Source organism: Chaetodon auriga, chromosome 1, assembly GCF_051107435.1.
Source record: "Chaetodon auriga isolate fChaAug3 chromosome 1, fChaAug3.hap1, whole genome shotgun sequence".
NCBI classification, from domain to species: Eukaryota; Metazoa; Chordata; class Actinopteri; order Chaetodontiformes; family Chaetodontidae; genus Chaetodon; species Chaetodon auriga.
The window spans coordinates 28,577,093-28,600,167 of NC_135074.1; the positions used below are offsets into that span (position 1 = coordinate 28,577,093).

Here is a 23,075-nt window from a genome sequence, read left to right on the forward strand (position 1 = left end):
AAATAGCAAACAAAAGCAGGGACATCAAGATAAGGAGCTGTCCATCAGCGTGGTGCTGAATTATTGGCCGTGCTGCACCGTGTTGTGTGATTAAAATTATTCCATATGCTTTTATCGCACATATATGAACCACCTGCTTTTTGCACATTTTCTCGAGTCACAGGTCAATTTCTCTCTTTATTTTTTTCAACGCAACAGTTTCCGCTCGCACTCTTCATCCACCTCATTCACACTCACTCACACGTGGACCTCAGGCCGACTCACTGTACTCGCCTGCAGGCTCTCCTGGTCATGATCAGCAGCTGGTCCATTTAAGTCCGAGATGGCCCTTTAATCTAAATTTCATTCAGGTTCCTTTGAAAGCTTAGAGCCAACATTTTAGACTCCTGTTTACCATTGCTGCATTTCTATTTTTAGATGCAATGCTCTTATGTAACGCTCACTCTCACATTATGGACCACTGCTGTCTGCTCCACTTGGCTGAATTGCGTAGTCCCTGCGTGTGTGTGTGTGTGTGTGTGTGTACTTAGATTCAATTATGGCTTGTAACTTCTATGAAGTAAGAAGAAATTAAAAGGGAAGGAAAAAACATGCATTCAAGGCTGAGCATCTATCATACATGTAGTTGGGAAAACTGAGAAGCACAAAATATCTAATTCAAGAAAAATCCTACATGAGGCTGTTTTATAGACGGTTTAATTTTTTAGACCCATCCTCCTTTTGTTGAAATACACTCAAAATAATTCTTACAAATCTCAGGGTAAATATGCTGGACATGCCAAGAGGTTGCTGTGTTTAAGGATTTCTCACAATACTGTAACCGAGGCCTGTGTACAGTTTATACGGTGTTTCCCTTAAACCAATAAAATGTGCTTAATGTTGCAATCGAGTCTGCCAGTTTTCATCAGAGCAAATGCAAAGTCTGTTACTCACAGCGTAACGGACGAGGCGCTGAGTACAGACAAGAAACATTTCATACAGTAACAGAGGAACAGCTGAAATTTCATGTTTGTTTTTTTCAGCAGGTGTAACACACACACACACACACACACACACACACACACACACACACACTGCATTTAGTCTTCAGCTGTAAAAATATGACAAAATGTAAAACATTAACATCTTACATACTGTAATGCAAAATGTCAAGCATTTTTCCCAGAAGGTTTTAAACACAGCCTGCAGTTTGACGTGACGGCTTCATAGAAACAAATCATGATGTGTGTATAACGACAGACACACCTGTAAAAGAAGCAGTAGGTAGAAGGAGTAGTGATACACTTTGCCAGAGTGCCTGGAGGCTGTCAAGAACAATTATAAAATACCAAAATAGATATGAAAGAAACACCCATTACAGAAATTCAAGGAACATATAAACAACCACAATCTCCGGGTAAAAGGACAATTTAAAATCAAGTGAAATTGCTGAACACTTGTGGAAAAGGTGTGTGCAACTCATGCAAAAACAAGGCGATGACATGAGAGTGGAAAGTTCCAGTCCTCAGAAATGCTGCAGAGCGTATTGTTGAAGGTGTAGAAAATATATAAAGTCAGATATATAAGGTTAAAAAGCAGTTAGGTGAATGTAACAGGAGGAAGGGAAAATGTCTGATTTGTAAGATTATGCTGTGTATATGAAAATAAATAAATCTTTAAACATGACTGTAAAACCTTGCAGGGTGAAACAGGACGACTGAAACATGATAATATATTTTTATTATGAAACACAGCTGGGCCTATTACACAGTGAGCTTGAATAGAAATAGGACCAAAAAAGCATAAATTGTAAAACAACAAAACATCTCAGTAAATGCCATATTACATATTCTTTATACGTTTACAGAAGACGGGACTGACGACAGGGAGGACTGTAGTACATGCTCTCAGTAGGTGGCAGTAATGCTCTGATTTGCGGCAATTTGCTGTCAAAAGCGGAAAAAGAAGAAGAAGAAAAAGGGCCAATCACAGACGGTGAAACGCTGATGCGGAAGTCTCCAACACGGAAGTGGCGTCCTGAATCCTTTTTGACGCATGCATTTGCACTTTGAGCACTTCCTTGTAGAGTAACCCAGATATTGTGAACCCGGACGTTCGCATTAACTGATAATACAGGCAGAGGTGCGTGCGGTGCAGGTATGTCGTCCAGCGGAGAAGCAGTGTTACGGGCCGTGGAGACGCCGCTGTTCTGCCTCGGTGCTCTGACCGCGGCCTGGTTGTCTGTGTGCACCGTCTGCCGGCTGCTGTCGGGGATCAAGGTGTGGGTGCTGGGCAACGGACGGCTCGTGTCACCCACTGAACTGGGGAAATGGGCAGGTGAGACACTTTGGGAGATAATAACGTTACTGTCTGAGGTTACCGTGGTCTGTGCCATTCAAGTCGATGCTTTCTATTTAAACAATAAAAGCATAATTTGCATTAAAGTTAAAATATATCAAAATATCATAGAGGACAAAATAGCCAAACTTGTCTTCTTACTTTGTACATTAATGTTAGTAAAATAGTTCATGAATGTCATTGTTTAGTTTTGCGGTGTTTCCTGTGCAGATGAGGATCAAGCTGAACCTGAACCTGAGATCTCTTTAGTGTTTGTAAAACTGAGGAAAATGTCGTTTTAATCAGCTGTTTTTTTCTCCAAACATGAACCCAAACTGCCAAACCGTGAGAAGAAATGAAAACATGGTTTCTGTCCAATAATCCACAGAATTTACAAGAACGTCCATTGTCAAATCAAATTTTTCCCAAAACATGTTTTACTGGTTATACTTAGTGTTTAAAGGAATGATAATATGATAATATCATTGTTTTATGATTCAGTAACATCTCACTTCTTCTACCTTTGTCCTTATTCATGGTCTCATTTTGAAAACTGAGCCCAAATCATTGTGTGTGTCTGTAAAACTGAGCTTCAGGCTGTAAAAGCACTGTTCACTGACCTCTTCTGGCTGAAAGTCTGTTGCATCCACAGACTGTATAAAACAGGCTGCATCTCTGACCACATCCAGCGTCACAGTTAAACAGGTGATGTGTGCAGCAGCTCGGCTTTAAACGACCTCAGTGTTTGATTATTTGTCGCGTTGGCAAACAGCACCTTTTCATTAAAGGGCCTTTGAATATAACATTTAACTTCAGTCTTCAAAGTCCATGGTCTTAGATGTACCAACAGATCCTGTTGGCTGATTATCAGCTGTACAGTAGATAACAGCTCATTGAGCAATGAAGGCCTGCAAGCTTTGGACCTGACTGCCTTTAGAAAACGCTTCTTTTATCTGAATTAGCTTTTTACTTTATTGCATGAGAGGAAATGTGCTTGAACTGCTTCACAGCATAGTTCCATATTACATACACCTCCAGTTTGAGAGCGTGATCATTTAATGTTGTGCTGAACTACATTTAATTGAGAGGCGGACTAATATTCTGCCCTCCTCAAGTGTGTAAACGGCAGGGACAAAAAATTAGAAACTCCTTTCAATGTATATCCAGAACAGCTCCACCTTTAACTGTGACCTCAGAAATAAACACATTTCCGACTGTCAACAAAAACAGGACATTACGAACTGTGTAAAGGTTGAATTCATGGTAGAGCTGTTGTACTGAATTGCGTTAGATTGTACAGGTGTAGCTCCTAATAAATTGGCCACTGAGTATAAATTATAACCAGACACGTTTTCTTTAATGAAGTGATTTTTGCGTGTTGGTCTGAACATGTCAGGAACAACCTGTACCGTGCTGTACCGTGCTGTGCTGTGTCACAGCTGTCTGCTTAAGAAGTCTAGCCTGACTGTTTAATGGTTCACGATGATGATTGTGAAGTTTCCACATTTTGCCTTCTTTGTCCCACAAAACATCAGACGTTGGTACTTTTCACGTGAAATAAGGAGCGGGCGGGGAATGATCAGCGTGTTGTATTCGGGTGTAAACTGGAGTAAATCCTGTGATTGGATTACAGCTCGAGGGGATTATCAAATCAGACTGAACGCTGTCCATCTGTCTGGTTTGCTCTCTGACTGAAACTTGGACCTTTGGACAGACTGCTGGGTTAATGTTGGTGAGTCTGGTGTTCAAGGGTCACATCATAATTCACAAAGCTGTTAGACTACAGGTGTTTGAAGCTTCCTGAATAATAGTTAAAATAAGCATTTTATTCAGCGTTTTGGAAAGAAATAGGAAGCATGTACGTATTTTTTAATACAGTTATATTACATCACATCTTATATCGTTGATGGAAATCATAAAATGCTTGTTTATAGTCTGTTCTGGGTAAAATCTTCATGCATTTGCTGTGTTTGTGTATTTCGTGTATGTATTCATCTACTTGGACACGAGGCTTCTCAGCGTTTTCCAGTTTTTCTCATTAAACCAGTGCAGTCTCAGTCGCATCGGCCTGCTTGAGAAACCCAAATGTTTGGAGGATGTGAGCTGAAGTTGCCTTTGATCTTTTTGTGTGCGGCTAAAAATGGAAAGGCGTCAGATGGGTTTTTATTTTTGGATTACACATGCAAAGTGATTCAGAATATCCAATGAGGCGAAGGAGCCCGTTGGCCTCGGCTGCTGCTTCCATTCACAAACTTTGTCTCAGCGAAGTGGACTTGATTGAGAGGACGGCCTGATTATGTAACAGGACCAGAGTCATTCATAAATGAGACGCATGATCCTCGGGATTCTGGTTCACTGGTACCCACATCGCACTTTGTGTGTGTCTGCGTGAGGCAAAGATGGAGTCTGTGGCAGTATTACAGAGAACTATTGTGGTGGTTTCATTCCGTCTGATACTGTGCTTCAGTTCTCAGTGATGAGGCTGCATTGTTTTAGATTGTAGTAACAAGGCAGCTGGTTTATAAATGAAGTGTGTAAGACATTAACACTGTCTAAAAAGGAGTTACAGCTAATTGTGTATTCCTCACAGTCCTCTCAGTGCGTGTGTGATGGCATCATATGAGCACATGTCTGATATAAATGTGCAATTCATATAAACCCGCGAACACAAAGTGTAAACACATACAAATCAAGTCTGATTTCTTTAGTTATGATGTTCTTTTGCACTCAGATGACAAACTATCTTGTCATAATAATAGTCTTTGTTGTCTTTTCAGATATGGTAGTAAATTATTTTAGTATTTTCATTGTTTAGGTAGTGCTTGGTGCAGTGTCACATTGCATTAGGGCTGCAACTTATAAATATTTTCATAATTGGACAGTCAAAAACCCAAAGATATTCAGCTTCCTATCAAATAAAAAGAGCAGCAAATTATTTCCTTTGGAAAGCTGGTACCAGAGAATTTTTGACATTTGATTGAAGCGAATAATCGATGATCAAAGTAGTTGCTGATTAATTTTCTGTCAGGCAGCTAATCAGTTAATTGATTAACTTAATTGGCTTTTCACACATTCCCCCACATACCGTAGATCGCACTTACTGGTCAAATGAATTAAACACATCCTGTGTCTGTTATTTCTGTATGAAGTGGTTTGTTTCAAATACCTCCACTGTTCGGGGATGTTTGGAAGCAGGGCAGCACTTTGTCACAGGTATTAGAAAATGCAGAGCAAATCCTCATTATGTCTCCTTTAAGGTGCAGAAGATGTAAAAAGGTGATTTATTCCCAGTCCTTCAATTATTCTCAACAATAAAATGATGTTGGCTATCAAACCGACGCCCAGATGAGGACACATAGCAGCACTGTCATCAGAGCACCTAGCTGGTCTAACCTACTTTTGTAGAAGACAGCAGTTCCTGAAATAACCCTTGTTTTATTTGACTGAAGGGAACATGCACTCAGCTGTAAAAGCTTTTTTTTTTTTTTCTGTTGCGACTGCAAAACATTTCATTCTTAAAACAACTAAAAATAACCCAGCCTCTGTTTCCCTCATCATTGTGCCTGCAGACTCTCCATCACTCTCCCCTCCTCTTCTCTGTGCTATTTATAGTTGCCCCCAGGATCCCCCATGTTCGTGTTTGTCATTTTCTCTCCTCTTTCCTCCCCCACTCCCTTCTGTTTGGCTCTGCTGCAGCCCTAGAGGATGCTCGGCACCTCAGCATCATCTGTACTCAGGAAGATCACACAGAGGGGAGATTGGTACAGCGAAGGGCAGATAGACGGATGAGTAAGAGAAGGGATGCATTGTGCTGTCAAAATAACAAAATGTTTGCTTAAAATAAACTTTATTGTCTCTGTGGGGATATTTGTAGTAGGCATTGCGGCAACGGCACAAATAACTTCACCAAAACAGCAGCGATCAGGTGTGCAGAGCTCAGCCCCGGCCGAGAGCATCACGGCAGAAAAATCCCACATTAACAGCATTACTCATGATATTTACAACGTCACAGGCTTGTAATTCTCAAATAAAAAAAAAAACACCATGCTATCTAATAAATTATTTGATTAGGGATGCACAAAGCCGATGTGCCCGATCAGTATCAGTGCTGATGCTGACCTTATTAAGTCTGCCACAATGGGCCACCAGCTCAGCTTTTAGTGCCACAGCAATCCTTGGCCTCGTATAACCTCACATAAAAATAATCCAAACGCACGCAGTGAGGTGTACAGTTTGTGAAGGAAGAGAGAGGACTGCAGGAAAAGTTTGAACACCAGCGTCCGTACTTAAAATAATATAACAAGAGACTAAAAGCGCCCAGCAGTTCTTGGTCTCAAAAGGCCGCATTCACACGAGATCTGCAAAGCAAAAAAACAGTCTCCTCATTTCAGTGAGGCCACTGTATTTTGGGTGCTGAAGCAAAACAACTGTGAGCCCTTAATATGCCTTTAAAGTCAGTGGTTTACCGCCAGGTGTTCAGGCTGGAAACAGTGTGGTGTTTACTGAGACGAAAACCAGTGAAACAGGGAGGGAAGGCTGGTTTAAGTGACTGATCGTCCGTCAGCGTTGATGCCAGATGAGCCGTGCTTTCTTTGCCGCTGCCTTCTCTGTCAGGGATGTGTTTTTTCTCCACGTTTTACAAGTTGTAGCTTCTTTGCAGCAGCATCCATATTTGAAGCATTGTAGTCCACCACAAGCCGATACTGAGCTTCAGGTGATTGATGTTGCACCATGTGATGAAGCTCTCCATCAGTCCCCTGTACTCCTCTGGAAAGTAGTCTCGAAGTGAAGACGCCATGTTTCTCAATGGAAATTAGTGGTATCTTAATACTTTTTATTAGATTCCTTCAAAGTCTTCACTACATAAAGTGTGTTTTAATAGAGTCTGTACTGCTGTTGGTGCACCTTGCTTGTAGTGTTTAATGAGCCACAGCCCCTCTAGCGGACCCTAGAGGCTGTGCTGCTCAGTGCACCCAGCCAGACAGAAGTGGTTTGACCTATGTGCACGTCACTCTCACAACTAGATCTAAACCACAATGTGAAAACAGGAATAAGATAAGAACAGAATAATAATTAACAACCGTAAGATGAAGAACAACACATGAGTTTACGTTAAAATGAACTGAACGTTGCTCTTTGTACTGATCTGTCCAGGTTACACAGGGACATATTGTAACGCCCTGACTCTCCACCTCACTCCCCATCTACTTTTTGTTATATTTAGCCAGAGGTGTGATGAATAGTTCCTTCTGAAAGATGGGAATTGCTAAAAATAGGCCCCTGCTGCTGCTGCTGTTTGTGCCAGGCAGTTCCAGGGCATCCGCTCGCTCGACTGCCACCGATGACAGAGAGGACCTAACTTTCCCCCTCCCTCCCTCCCTCCCTCCCTCCCTCTCTCTCTCCTTCCCTCTCTGTCCTCCTTATTCACCTCGGCTGCTCTCCATGTACCCCATCCCGCCGTTCATCTGTCTGCGCTGACATTCACTTTACCCTTGAAACGTAATTTATTTCATTTTTCTAAAGCTTTTTTGTTCTTGGCCGTCATTGGTGGTTTTGCACTGCGCTCTTCAGAGATCACCTGTCTGTCAAGCAGTCCATAACTGACGTCTTCATCATCAGGTTTCTGCTGCCGTAAAGGTCCTGGAGGTGGCGCTCTTCGTCTGTTCATCTGTGGAGGCTAGCACTGCTCAGTCCCCCTTGGTCTTCTGCCTTCATTTTGATTTCACACCAAAGAAGATAACAACATCAAATCTCTGCTTTTGAGTCCACAGCGGGGGGGACAAACATCTCTGGTCTCAAATTTTCTAATATTTTCTTCTGCGGGAATGTTTCTTTCAAAGCTGCTCAAGCTAACAGAGCACATTCAGACTCGGTGAGACATGTGGCTACTCCTTCATGGCAAAATGTAAATGTCCACATGAAGGTATGCAGACACCCCCGTCCACATACTTTTGTCTTGTCTTGGTCCAGGGTTTTTCATGGTTTCAGAACGGCTCCTTACCTCCACTAAAGGAAAATATACAAGGACAGCGTAACTTTCTTTTCTCAGTTTTAATGAACCGGCCAGTTGAGTCTCATTCCTGTATGTTCCTGGACTCAAACTGTGGTGGATAATGAGAAGCACATCTTGCCTTATTAAATTCTCTGTTTTCATATCTGCTTTAAAACATCCTACACTTTGTCCTGCTAATTCAGTCTCCGTCTGTTGTCTCTTTTTAGTTGTGACGGGAGCCACAGATGGGATTGGGAAAGCTTACGCAGAGGAGGTAAGATTCCCCGGATTCTGGACATTTTCAGCCTGCTAACCTGAACAGCACAGGGCCACAGCCGGGCGGGAGGGGGCTGAGTGGCATTTCCCTCCGTCTAAACACATATGGAATATTTAAACCATCCATAAAGGTGTGCTTTAAAATACTTCTGTACCTGTAGTGTAGTGAGATTGAACATTGAGGTTTGTGATTTTTATTTTTGAACGTTTGCGTTCATTTAGAAATGCTAGCGAACGTTGGCTAGCTGGCTAGCCACCCAGTGTTGCCTAATAAGCAGGGTACTCAGATCCTTTACTTAGCTAAAAGTATTGATACCAAACTGAAACAAATCTGTGTTAGAAGTAAAAGGTTTGCATTGAAAATGATGCAAGTATCATCAGGAAATTGTACTTCAAGTATTCAAAGTATTCAATGCAGAAAAATGTCCCCTGTGACTGGTATTACCTATATGTATCATATCATGAGATTATTATTATTATTATTCATGCATTAATACAAAGCAGGCTTTCACAGTTTTAATGATGTCATATAAGAATGCGCTAATGATCATTTTCATTATTTTCTCCATTAATCGAGTGATTGTTTATTTGTACAAATTCTACAGATAGTGAAAAATGGTGTCGCAGTTACCCAGAGCCCATCAGCTGAGTAGTTTAATATTAGAAAAACATCATATTTTATAAGCTCTTTGTATGTTTTGTACACACAAATATTCACGTGTAAAGTAGGAGCTCAAGCTGTCAGGTAAACGTAGTAAGTGCAGTACTTCTGTCTGAGATTCAGTAGAAGAAGGATGAAGAAAAAAGCAAGTCCAAATACCTCAACTTTGTAGTTAAGTACAGTACTTGAGTGGAGATACTTAGTTCTAACGCTGCTAACTAGGATAGACCTATATGAGAAACATTCCACACTGCAGAAGAATGACCCAGTTTATGTATCCTGTTCCTTCACTGGTGGATGTGGACGCCTGGAAGAATCCACGAATATTCAGTTTCAGCCTGAATTTCACCTTCTGTAGCCAATTGTGCTGTTTGTAGCGATTCCAAAGACGCCGATTGGTCAGAAGCTGGAAATCCCACCCTCTCTCCCTCGCGAGCTGCCTCGTTTTGTGACGCACCGTGAACAAAACACTACCACGCAGTCAACCTGCCAAATGCCCATGCTCACACAGACAGACGCTTGTGCATGTTTTTTCACCTCGCAGCATGTGAAATCAGGCTTCAGACCCAAAAAATTCAACCTGCAAGCAATGACCTGAATGCACAGTCATCTGAAAGAGGAGTTACTTGAACAAATCAATTATAAAAGTGTACAAAACTAGGATTTACGGTGACAAAAGTGTGCTTTTGAACACACCTTTTAATGTTCTGGATGCAAACCTAAGTGTTCAGGCTTACAAAACTAACTTAACATGTGCAAAACTCTATTTTAAAACAAAACTTTATGAAAGATTCCATCTTCCATAATCACAAACTTCTGTTTAAAGCCAGCTTCACCCTCTTATCGACAAAGTAAATGACCGGCATCGCTGTGCAGCCTGCGTGCAGTATGTGCTGAGGTGCACACATGTCGCCTTTGTTGACATGTTTTCTGTGCTTGCAGCTCGCCCGCAGAGGCTTCGCCATCGTGCTGATCAGCCGCTCTCAGGAGAAGCTGGATGATGTGTCCAAGGCGATCTGTGAGTTGTATGCGTGTTTGTGTATTTATATTAAACACGCTGTGTAAATGCTCACAAAAATGCTGCCAGGCGTCGACAATTGATGGAAAGTGAAGATTTTTGTTGGCAAGCTTCATGTAAGTCACTTTGACGTACTGCATGTGGCTCAATATTACTGTGTTTAATCCATCACATGAGCTAATCCCATATTTTAGAGTCAAGGGAAATCAGCAGTACCTGCGGTCCAGAGGCACAAAACTAATACAGTGTTAAGCATGACAGCTGCTCGACTGGAGTTCAGTCTTAATGATCCGTGCACTTATACGGCCTCATTTATCCCAAACCTGAAACGTTGCATCCATATTGCACTGTGTGCTAGTCCAATGGGGCTAAATGACTAACGACTAAATTGTATTGCATTGAATTGCGTGTTTTTTCACGAGCCCATTTTTATTGAGTGGAGATTCAGCGGGACTCTTACGCCTTCGGTTATGAGGCAGTAAAGCCTCCTGCTGGAGCTGAAAGTGAATCTGTCCAATTAAATGAAAGCTTTCTCTTAAGGGAAGGATATCCTCATTGATGATATAGGATTATTTCAGGGTTTAATTTTTTCCCCTCTGCTCTTCCCTTCCCTTTCCAAGTGGGTGTTTGTTAGCAACGTGGTCGCTCATGAGCGTTTCACACGAGGGATTTTTCATTTTTTCCTCATACATATACGCAAAAATAAAATGTTTATGCACGTGTGTGCCCCCAGCGAGCAAATGTGGTGTGGAGACCAAAACGATCGCGGCAGACTTCAGTGCTGTAGATATCTACTCGAAGATTGAAGATGGACTTGCAGGACTGGAGGTTGGAGTTTTGGGTAAGGCTGCAGCAGGTGCTCAGGCCACCACACTTTTTATGAAACTCAATCCGCTGGTCAGATGAGATGGCAAATTCAGTGTGAGTCATGGCCTACAGACGGCAGGAATGCTGAATAATCCACTCTGATAAATGTAAGGTTTTCATATGATCATAAAGGTTAATTTATCCAGGCTTCTTCAGCCCTCTGCTGCCCTCCTAAGATTGGAAAGAGGAATAACACTCTGTACTGCATATTACACAAATGTTATCTTTTCATGCATCAGTTCATCAACATTATGTCGTATTTCTGAATGCGGGTTGGTTTTATTTATGGATTATCAGAGACAGAGGAAACAAAAATCCAAAGGATAACATGTTGAAGTGAAAACACTGTTTTCCAGCCCCCAAAGATGTTAAAAGACAGTGAAAACACAGAAGACATTCTGCACAAAAACTAAACAACAATCCTGAAATACAAAAACACTTCAGCATAATTTAAGAAATAAAAGAAGACTCCCTCGTCAAAAATGACAAGAACAGCTAAAGTTTCAATGTCACTGCAGATTTCATTAACATTCGGTCACCCTCTTCCTTGAAAACATCCTGTTGTTTGTTGTTGTTTTCTCTTGTTAACAGTGAACAATGTTGGGATTTCCTATTCATACCCCGAGTTCTTCCTCAACGTCCCCAACCTCGACACGGTGAGTCAGAGGTTCATTATCATTCTAATTGTCATGAATATAAAGGATTATACCACGCGTGCATATCAAGAATAAAAAGTTTGTAAAACCTTTTAGAAGATTATGATTAATAAAAGTGGTAATAAAGCACATTCTTAACATACAGTTTGTTTTTCATACACATCTTATTTGTAGTTCCAGTACAAACTGGGTTCTGTCCAGTTAACTGCTTTGGTTGAGAACTGGAACATGCATTTGTAATTGATAACACATTGTAATTATACTGCTGGCTTACTCAGAGTGAGTGCATGTGGCAAATCTCAGCCAAAGCTAAAGGCTAGAGAAGGTTCATAAAGTCAACAAACAAACAAAGAAATAAATATACAAAAATATGTACACAATACAACAATATAAGTCAAGCATGAATAACAGTCTATTTGAAATATATAAATATAAATATGTAAACTGTGTGTATTACGCTACAATGAATAGCAACTGTCTATATAGAAATGCAACTGTTGTGCAACATCCTACATGAAGTAACAAGAATACTAGAATACAACTACTGCTAATAAAACTGCTATAATAATAACAATACTGAGTATAGTATATAGCAATATTTAGTAACATATGATATACTGTATGTTACTAACTGACCATCTTTAATACCTGCACTTGAATTGATGGCATTTTCTACAAAAACACTACTCACATTGCTGTTTTTCCTCTCGTTTCAGTTCATCGACACCATGGTCAACATTAACATAACCTCAGTGTGCCAGGTGAGGGTTACTTTTGTAAAACTGGGATGTAAGTGAGTCTTTTTGGCTGTGATCATCAAAAAAGGATATTTCCTTTTTAACGTCAGAGAAGAAACAAATCAAACTTAATAACTGAGTATTTGTCCTTTGAGTTGGTGTTGAGTGGAGGCACCTGTGGGCACTGCGAATTCTCCCCATTTGCCTTTGAAGAACCAGCAGAGATTATCGTAAATGAATGGATCAGTCTCAGTCTGCACAACACGGACTCCGCAGACCTGGACTCGTAAACGTCTGTCGTCGTGTGACGTCCGGGTTGCCTTTGAGTTATTACGTTTGTCCAAAGATTCAAATGGCTGATATAGTTTGAGATCCAGTGTCAGGTAGTCCCAGAGGCCAATGCAGACACAGACAACACAGTGACATAAAGCACAGGAAGTCACTGCCGTCCCTCTCCTCCGTGTTCTGCAGCTCCCAGAGCAACAGCTTAAGTCCACCCACTCTCTTAGCACTTAATTTATGTCATTCAATATTTCTTTAAACTGCTCCCTCTGCTATCATTATCATCCCTTTCTCTCTTTGTCTTCCCTCCCCGATCACCTCTCCACACACAACCCACGCACACACACATTTGCAAATGTGGATGCACACCTCCACACACTTGTCCACAGCCCACACACTTTAATAGAATTTTTTGTCCGTCGAATGCTTTTACTCTGTTTCTCACCGTCTCTCTCTCTCTCTCTCTGTCTCTCTCTCTCTCTCTCTGTCTCTCTCTCTGTCTCTCTCTCTCTCTCTCTCTCTCTCTCTCTCTCTCTCTCTCTCTCTCTCTCTCTCTGTTGTTTCCAGATGACGCGCCTGGTTTTGCCTCGAATGGTGGAGCGGTAAGTTTGTCTGAGTCGAGCAGGAAGAGATTTGTTAACAGGTTACTGATGTCTGTGACTCTTTGGTAATTAACGCCAGCACAAATGCATTAAGCAGCGCAGAGCGCTGGATGATAAATAGGTAATATTGAGCTGAAGTGGTATTGTGATGGTATCATCATGTCATGTAATAGTTTTATAAAATTGTGTTATTCAATTAATGACTTCCCGCTAATTTTAATTATTTTTTCATTCTGCACATGAAGAATTTTATGCAATGCAAAATAGTAAAAGGAATAATTAGATGCTCATTCATTTTCTTGCCAAGAGTTAGATGAGAAAATTGATGCCGCTCTCACATCAGTGCGAAGCCGGAGCTGGGACACACTTAGCTTAGCTTAGCTTAGCTTAGCTTAGCAGGGGAGCAGCTGGCCTCGCTCTGTCCTAAACCTACAAAGAAATCTGCCTACCAACAACAAGTTTTATCTCGTTTGTTTCATCTGTATGAAACAGAAGTGTAATAACAGCATGTTGTGGTTTTGGGTGTTTTTTTTTTCTTTGATGATTAAAAAAAACTGCACTGCACCCCTAACAAGCATTTAAAATAACCGAGGCTGAAAACACAATAAAGCCTCAGCGTCAGCATGTGAGGCATCGGTTTGAAGTACAGGAAGTGACCAGATTAGTGGGTAAACCTGAAGAAAAACAAAGGTTTTATGCAAGGAAGAACAAGTTTCAATCTCAAATTGCACCTTAAGAGGGATATTTCTTATTGGGAAATGTAATCTCCTTTATGATATATATATACATAACGTACCATCTGTAATTGTAGTAGTTGTGATGTTATCTGAAAGCCGTCACTTGCTTGGCCATCACATGCACATACACTTCTAGTTGGAAGCACCACAAACTGGAGCAAAAATATCCTCAGAAGGTAAATATGTGGCTGCTGATGTTAGCGTATCTTTGATCAGATCAATATCTCGCAGCTCTTCTTTGATGCACAACAAGAGCAGGTTTGGTTCAGCTTGCGAGCGCACGTCGTATCATGTTCCCTCTACATTCTGGGATTGATCTCAGGCTGAAGTGTTTGTTGCTGTCACCCCTGTCTCTCATACTTTGTTTTTCAGTATAAAATAGGGAATAAATTCCTGTGTTTTCAGGAAGAAGGGGGCGATCCTCAACATCTCGTCTGCCAGTGGGATGTACCCTGTTCCTCTGCTCACCGTCTACTCTGCCTCCAAGGTAATCTCAATGTGTAGTTTATGACCTTTTCCTCAGTTGTTAACTGAAGTGTTGCATACAGATGCATCTCTGCATCGTAAACGGTTTACATCTTAGCATATACTGCTCTCCGTGAGGACAAACCCATCCTTGTCCTTGTGTTATGAATTATTCTGCTAACACACATTGAGGCAAAACGTGTCTGCTGATGGCGAGAGATGTTAGTTCAGCATTTATTTGGATTTAGAGATAAAGGGAGGGATCGTCTTTTTTTCACATTTGCTGTTTTAATTGTTGAATATAAATAAGTCGCTGACTAACTCAGGTCCCGAGGTAGTGTACCAATTAAAAATGTTTATAGGAGCATGTGGCGTCATAATGTTTTATAACCGTCTCATGTGTGTTTGTTAGCTTAAAAAGCCGGCTGTTCACACTTTGAGCTGATTAATTTGCTGGTGTCTTAATACTGGGTCATGTTTATCCACTAAATCCTCGTGTCTTTCTGTTTAAAAGTGTTAAATCTAAAATCCATCCAGCGTGAATCTTTAGTTTAATGCTCAATTTAATGATCTCAGTTCATTACAACTGCCATTAACATTGTGGAAGTACAATGTACGTGTATACTGCACAGATTTATGTTTTTGCACAGCAGCAGCAGCAGCAGCACTTTGTATTATATATGTTCTTTTGAGAATTGAAATCCCATGATTTTTGGTATTTGATGCCATCTTTTCCTTTGTGGAATTGTAGTTTTGACCTGCCTTTATCTCATACAGGCATTTGTGGACTTCTTTTCACGAGGGCTTCAAGCTGAATACAAGAGCAAAGGCATCATCATCCAGGTAAACCATGACCTTAGTCCTCCTGCTCCAAGCCCACATGCTTTTGATAAAGCTTGTTGGGTCATAACTGTAGTTAAACATGCAGTTTGAAGAAAAATCCTTTTCTAGGCTTAAGAAAAATAAATGTTCTCTCAACACTGTGTCGATACTTTACCAAACTGTGTGTAACCAGTGTGTTTCCTTGGGTTTTCCAGAGTGTTTTGCCATTTTTTGTTGCAACCAAGCTGAGTAAAATCCGTCGGGCTACGCTGGACAAGCCCACTCCAGAGCGCTATGTTTCAGCAGAGCTCAACACTGTGGGGCTACAGACCCAGACCAATGGCTACCTGCCGCATGCCGTTATGGTAAGTCTGGGTATGTAATAGCAAAGAACAGAGAGTCTAATGTAAATGGTGCACATGCCATGTGTTTTTAGTTCGTCAAATCTTCACTCATTCAGATTTGAGCTTCATTTTTGATCACAGAAAGCAGTTACTGATTTCTCTAAAAACCTAAAATGAACTGCCTCTGAAATGATTGCCAAACGTTCCCCCATCAGCCAAACTCCAGCTGAAATTAGTTTGAAAGGACCCACAGTCTATTTTCTACATCAGTCGTCAAACAGTCTCTCTGTAGAGCGAGGTGAAACGCATTTCAGGCTGCTGAAGAGCCACATTCATGTCTGGAAAACAAGCAGAGTTCCTTTTGTACGACACAAAACGACATTATATCTCTATCTGTTTGGGCTTTTTATCGAATGCCTCGCAGGAGCCAACGATGCTCGCCTGTCACGGAGACTGGCATCTGCGCTAACTGAGGACCTGCTTTGTCATCTGCTTGTCCACTCAGAATGACTCAAGATCTGCTGAACGTGCTTCAGCCAGTTGGAACTTGAGAGCCCACCACAGGCCAAATCTTCCTCTGCATATTGTGGCCATTTATATAACCAGGCCGAACAGTTGAAGTGTAGCTTTGACGGCTAGGGAAACTCTGCTGGAGTAAAACCAGTCTAACGCAACTGGTTTCCCCGCTGAAGTAATACATCTGTTGAGGCGTAACCCTCATTAGGAAAGCTCAGTCGTGTCGTAGGTATTCAAGGGCAACAGGGCCAGAACCTCATCAGGCTGCAGTTTCACTTTACACAAAAAAAAGCCTCCCACCTGCTCATCTCCATTCACTAAATTAATACTGTGTCGACAGTTGCTAAAGCATCTGTCAAAAGGTAAACATCCTCTGGAATAATGGAGTGGGATGCTCCGCTACCTTGCTGCATTGTCGGCGTCCCAACGCTGTAATTAATCTGTGGAGACACGAGCATCAGAAATGAAACAGAGACGCTAATTTAGTGCGGCTTTTTCGGGCATTTGGAGAGGTTGCACGGGGAAACAGTCATTTTCTCCTTGGTGTGTTGGATACTGTTGAACGATCTGACTGGAATATCAATGAACATGTTTATTGATATATATTTATAAATAACAACACCGTCCACCACAGCATACAGGTGTTCAATAAATCCCATTCAGCACAGACGAGCCTTTGTTGATCGTGTGCAGTCAACAGTTTTTGTGCAGATAACGTGAACGCAGCACTTATCTTTGCTGCCATCAAGCCCTATGTTTCACTAAACCACAAGCAGGAGACAAATAGTGTGTGTTCTGATTATCTGATAATCCCTCTCCCGTCAGTTGTGCGGCACCGCTCTGTCCGTCTCCTCGTCATAATCCACGAGTCACCAGTGGCTAATCGAGACCGCTGTAAAGCAATCTGCAACCTTCTGAATGTAGATGTTCTGTCATCTTTGCTGTAGTTTGTTTTTTAAAGATGTTTTTTGGTTGTACAATTAAGACGTCACGGTGAATGATCCACTGTACCGTGAGATATGAATACAAGCTCAAATTCAATCATGTTTCAGCTGCATTAAACACAGTTAGTTAGAAACTTCATCCTGTTGTTGGTCTGCTAAGAAGCTGTCATTGGGACCATAAACGTTATGTGAGGTGATGAAGCTCAACATCTTTGTCAGTATTTTCACCTGGACAGGTGTGACCCAGCTATCCTCAATAGCAGTTTGAATGTTGTCACTAACTACAGCAAATGTGCCCTTTTTTAACTGTATGACTACTCAAACCGCCCGTAATTCAAATATATTATCCATTATATCCATCTTGGATTTAACGATATATCACAAAATTCACATTTAGAGTAAATTGGCATGAGAAATGAAAAGAGTACAACTGAGAGGAAATCTATAGGTATTAAATTGAATGTGGTGTAATAGTAAGTCAGTGAAAGAACCGTTTATGATGCGTCATAAAACTCCTCCTTACTTAGAGAAGGATTAGAAACAGCAGGGGGTCTTTCAGCTGTCTCAGCTGCCGTGCTGTTGACTGGTGAGTTAAATGTGAGTTACATCACTTTATGGGTAAAGCAGAGAAGACTTTATTGCTGTAATTTGAACTTCCTACTGATGCACAAGATGTACAATTGAAATGCAAATTTTGCAGCTGACCCCATGTCCAGAAAGATAAGGTCACCGCATTTTAAAGAAACTGAGGTTTTGTCTTTGTAGATTTGGATAACATCAGGAAATGGCTGATCTCTATGCAATATGTGCTGCTGCTGCAGAGACTTGTACCAAAATGGCAGTAAATCAGGCATCGTTTGAGCAGAGCATTGCCTGAATTTCCCTTTGCACAAACTTGCTCGCCACAGTTGTTGCTCCTGTGGGTTGGAAATTAATAATGAATGCTAATCTGTTATTTGTAAATGCCACCAGCTGACCATGTAATTTCCCTCTGTAGGGCTGGGTGACTACAGCCCTGCTCCCTGCCAGGATCCTCAACAACTACATGATGGGGATGGGCTTGTCCCAGCGCGCTCGTTACCTCAAGAAGCAGAAGCAGGGGTAGATAGATCAGCGGCGGCCGGGAGCGGCGGCGACAGGGGGGACCGACTGTGTTGACGACTCGTCCGGTCACCACCAGCGTGGACCAAGAAGAGAAAATGGGACTGTTTCTGCACAACGTCCCAGTTTCCCTCCCTCTGACGCTCCCAGTCATGTGAGGCCGCATCTCGCCGCGTTCACCGTTAGGTATTCAATCCAAACAGTTGCGTGAAAAATACTGAACAAAGCGGTGCTCGTCTTTGATTGGTCAGCTTTAATGAATGGAAACACTAACATGGAACCTAAAAACTATTCCCAGAGCTCTCCATCTGTCCTCCAAACATGCTCCATTCAGCCTACATGTTCAGGGAAGGATATAGATGATTTGGATGTCTGAGGTTTGGGGCCTCCTGTGAGCTGAAGGACCAGCTTTTATCTTCGAGCTCTTTAGTGAAACACTGGAGGCGGTACTCACTGCTAACACTTTCTAGAGCACTTAAATAACACGAAATTGGCTGTTTTTTTGGTGATAATGGCTTTCTTATTTCTCATGCTTTTGTAATTTTCCCAAAGCACTCAGATTTACACCTTTCTTCTGGAGCGCCAACTCAGAATCATTACTTTATTTTTTTCATCTTCATATTGTCTCTACAGTGTCGATGTGGTGTTGAAGGGACCGCATGTACAATTTAACCAGACTACATTTCATCTGTAAAATAATTAGAGCGTACACTGTAGAAGAAAACCAGCACAGGGGGGAAGTTCTGGTTATTGAATGTGTGTCATGTTTACCTGCAGAATTGATATTCAAATTAATTCTTACAGCCAGTGTTACTGTTTGGTGTGACTTTCTACACAATAATTCTTACAATTCTCAAGATAAATTCAACCGTGGGTATAACGAGGGGGTGGTTTTGTGTGCAGCAGTAAATGTTTTCCCATGTTGTCGTCAGATTTACTTACATGTTAAACAAAACCAAATGTACAGACACAAATGGACTTTGACTTTTGAAAACTGCGTGTACGTGAAGTTCGTGTTCATAGAGTTTGTGAGTAATAGTCTCTTACTTCACTCGTCTTGGCTCAGATATCAGCTTTTGCTTGCTTTCACTCACGCTAACTGTTTGGGTGCAGCAGCCGGGGACCAGCTTCAGTTCTAAAGTTCGTGTCTTGGTCAGGTAATGACATTATGTGTTAGATGTGCTCCAAATCCCTGGGATGCATGTAGTTTGGGGTGAAAGCAGAGCGAACCAGAACACCTGGATATCATTAGGATGCACTGACTATAGAAGACCACATTGCATTTGTCCTTTCAGCCGACAATAAATATCAGTTTAAATAACTTCATCCAGACTTCTGTCTCTTTCTGACTTCTTATGCTCAGTTTCATCTTTCTTGTCACTTCTGTTTTGGCTTCCATGACTGTAAGATTTAGAGCATTTACTATTTTATACTAAAAACATGGAAAGGTCTGATAAGATAAGGTTTTGATAAAACATCCCATGTAGGATTTGTATAATGTCTGTAAACCTCCTCATGTGATACAATCACACCCAAACATTCAGTGGAAAAGTCCTCAAACTCTTCTCTGGATTGAAAATGCTTCATATTCTGTGTTTCCTCCTCTTCATCAGTCAGCTCATGTAACTTCCTGGAGTTATTTTACCGTTCATCATCATTTTCACAGTCCATACAAAAGTGTTACTTTTTCACGTTCTGCCTCTTCCCTCCCAAACATCGCCGGCTGGTTCCCATGCCAACAGTTTCTGGGAGATTATTCCGGTGCACCGGTATGGAAGCTGCGGAAATGTGTCATCGCTGACAATGTAGGAGGGGAGAGGAGCTCAGTGTGTGGAGGGATGCCCAAAGGAAGGAGCGAGTGGGCTGCAGAGATGTATATAAAGAGGAGCCGACTGGTGCTCAGAGTCCACGGCTCGCTCGCACCGGCGCGCACACACTCTGTGATCTCACAGCAGAGTTTCAGAACGAAGAGCAGATCGGAAAAAGAGCAAAACAGGATCGCTCAGATCAACTCTCATCAAGCAGAACCCTCAGGACTGAACACTAAACAACCGTCTCTGATTGACTATTATATTTCTGCATCATCTGTAAAAACTTGTGGAGACCACAGATCAGACACAACAGAATTTTTCACAAAAGGCTTTAAGTCCCACGTCCTCTGCCACATCTACTCCTGAGCTCGTCACCCTCACATTTGGGCCACCGTTCACTATGGCGACCAGCATGGACACGCTCCCTGCCCATCTGCTGCCTTTGGTGATGGAGGAGTTCCCCCAGTCTCTGGCCACAGCTTGTGTCTGCAGGGCCGGACAACGTGAGCCCCGCCTCCGCTGCGTGCAGTGCGGCATCATCGAGGAGGAGGAGGAGGACTGCTCCACCCTGGAAGAGGACCAAGCCCTGCGGTCCTTCCTGCAGACTGTGGAGAGCCTGAGGAGGAGCACCAGATGAGCTCCTCCAGAGGAAGTTCTAGCATGACAGTCACGTGTTTGACCCATTTGGCTTCCCTGCAACCAGTCTAGAGACCAACGGATGCCAGCAGTGTTACGGATGCAGACTGTGTGGACTTCAAACCTCCGTTGGTGGTGATATTTTGGTTAAGCTGTTACCACTGGTGGACACCCTATAAGGCAATGGATGAATCTGCACTGAGTCAAAACACTGAGGAACTGTGATGGAGCGCTTCTGAGAACCAGTGCGCAGATAACAAACCATTTCTGTTTCTGTATTTTCAAAGTGAATTTGCTTTGTTGTTTTGTGATTTCCTGCACAGCATTGCTTTCACCTCGTCAGGCTGTTTTAACATTTACATGACGGCTTTCTTTTAATGCCTACAACTATGATTTTCAATTCAATATATGTATATGTTCTAACGTGTATTTGGTGGTCTGTCTTCTCTATTGTTAAGGCTAAAATCTGTTAGATTTAATGTTTACAGCTTTATAGATCAAGGTTCCTGTAAATGCTGCTTGAAATCGAGCTGTTTGTAAGGGGAAGTGCTGGCTACAGAGAGCCATCCAAATCTTTCAGGCCTTTCCATGTGGTGGCACTATTGATACACTTTTTTGAGCTAAATAGCACAAACTGCACTGTTCACACACAACAATCCCTCCTCTTAGCACAGCCATAACTGCATATTAACACCTGCAAGCTGTAAATTAGCCCTGATATTTCTGATATGAGTAAGCCATGAGTTTATTGAACATGATTTATTTATTTTTTTTGGTTTCTTTGATTATATCTGAGAAACAAGCAAAAGACACAATCGTGAATCATGAGGCCACACCACAGGACTACAACACGTGAAAATCCCCCAGCTGTCATGTAGTACCCTCCTTGGGCCTTGCAATAAAAACAAAATTTCACCCTTTACCTGGATTCTTCACGTCCTTCTTTTACAGATTTTACACTAAATGAGCCCTCCTGTAACCAATTCATTCCCACTCTGGTTCACTGTCACTGAGGCAGTTTTTGCATCAAGCTTTGTGTCTATATCATCTTTGCACAGTCAAGAATGAGATATTTTTCTGTTTAAAAGGCAAAAACAAACAATTATGAAGCAGCTATTACAGGATGAATGAGTAGTTGTTTGATTCAAGGATATATTGGATTGCGCTTCCTCCATTACTCGATGACTGAAATTATATATACTTTAAAATACACTCTGCAGGTGTCTGCTACATGAATGAATTCAATTACAGAGACTGTTTGTCAGCTGCAGCCTGTGTAAGTTTTGGTTGTTACGTAAATATCTGCATGTTCGTGAGGAAGCCTTTTTGAAAATGTGCTTGTTAAAGAAAAACTCTTTCACTGGTGTTTCCTTTGTCAGTTAATTCAGTGATCATGGCATTGACATCAGAGATGTTTTTTCTCCCGCCAAAGCTTTGTGTGGTCTCACAGACTTAAGTCCATTATTCATTTAATCATTTATAACACTTCATAAAACTTTGAATAACCAATGAATAAACCTACTTTTTGGACAAATCAAATTTGCTCAACAGGATTGCATAACTTTTTTTTTTGACTAATTAGTCAAAAGATTTTTGGTTAATATTTACTGAAAGTCAAAGTCTGAATTCTTCAACCACCATTTCTGGTGTTAAGCACTAATGCGCAGATAAAAGTTATGTTTGAAGCAATCTCCTCAAGTAACCCTCAGATTGTCACTGAGTCATTGATTCTGGTAAAACATTCACTGGTGTTTTTCACCAATTTGACCAATTCCAAACATCCATCTCTATACTCACATATCTGTTCAGGAGCATGAGGTCGCTGGAGTCTATTCCAAGACAGGTCACCAGTCTGTTGCAGGGCTAACACAGACAGACAAGCAGACTTACTCTGATCTATAGGCAATTTAGAGTCGCTGACCTGTGCTGTATGTTTTTGGCCTGTGGGAGAAGGAAACCCACGCAAATACAGGGAGAACATGCAAACTCTGCACAGAGAGGCTGCTGCTTTCAAGTTCTTGTTGGGAAGGAACAGAACTAACACTGATTTTATAGAAGCATTTCTCAAAGTGTTCGGAGATGTTCTGCTACCCATAATCTCCACTTGTAAGGCTAGAAAAACACGGCACACTGAGGGGTCATGGAGTGCTGAAAGAAAACTGACAAAAGCTCCTTTTGATTAAAGTTCCAATAACATCAAAATAGATGTGTAAGGTTTGTTATTTTTTTTTCACGTCTTGAGCTGATTGTCACCTATATGCCAGTATTTGGCCCGACAGTGACAAAGGGTGG

The 23,075-nt window shown here is 41.6% G+C and overlaps 1 protein-coding gene across 1 annotated transcript; it reads left to right on the plus strand.

Moving 5' to 3' along the window:
- Window positions 1-1,984: 1,984 nt before the first annotated feature.
- hsd17b12b (hydroxysteroid (17-beta) dehydrogenase 12b) lies at window positions 1,985-19,668 on the plus strand. The gene is made up of 11 exons (XM_076733527.1): window positions 1,985-2,316; window positions 8,536-8,582; window positions 10,188-10,263; window positions 10,997-11,104; window positions 11,722-11,786; window positions 12,503-12,547; window positions 13,373-13,407; window positions 14,550-14,631; window positions 15,387-15,452; window positions 15,647-15,796; window positions 18,233-19,668. The coding sequence occupies exons 1-11, from the start codon at window positions 2,139-2,141 to the stop codon at window positions 18,338-18,340; spliced, it is 960 nt and encodes a 319-aa protein (XP_076589642.1). The 5' UTR covers window positions 1,985-2,138; the 3' UTR covers window positions 18,341-19,668.
- The last annotated feature ends 3,407 nt before the right edge of the window (window positions 19,669-23,075 follow it).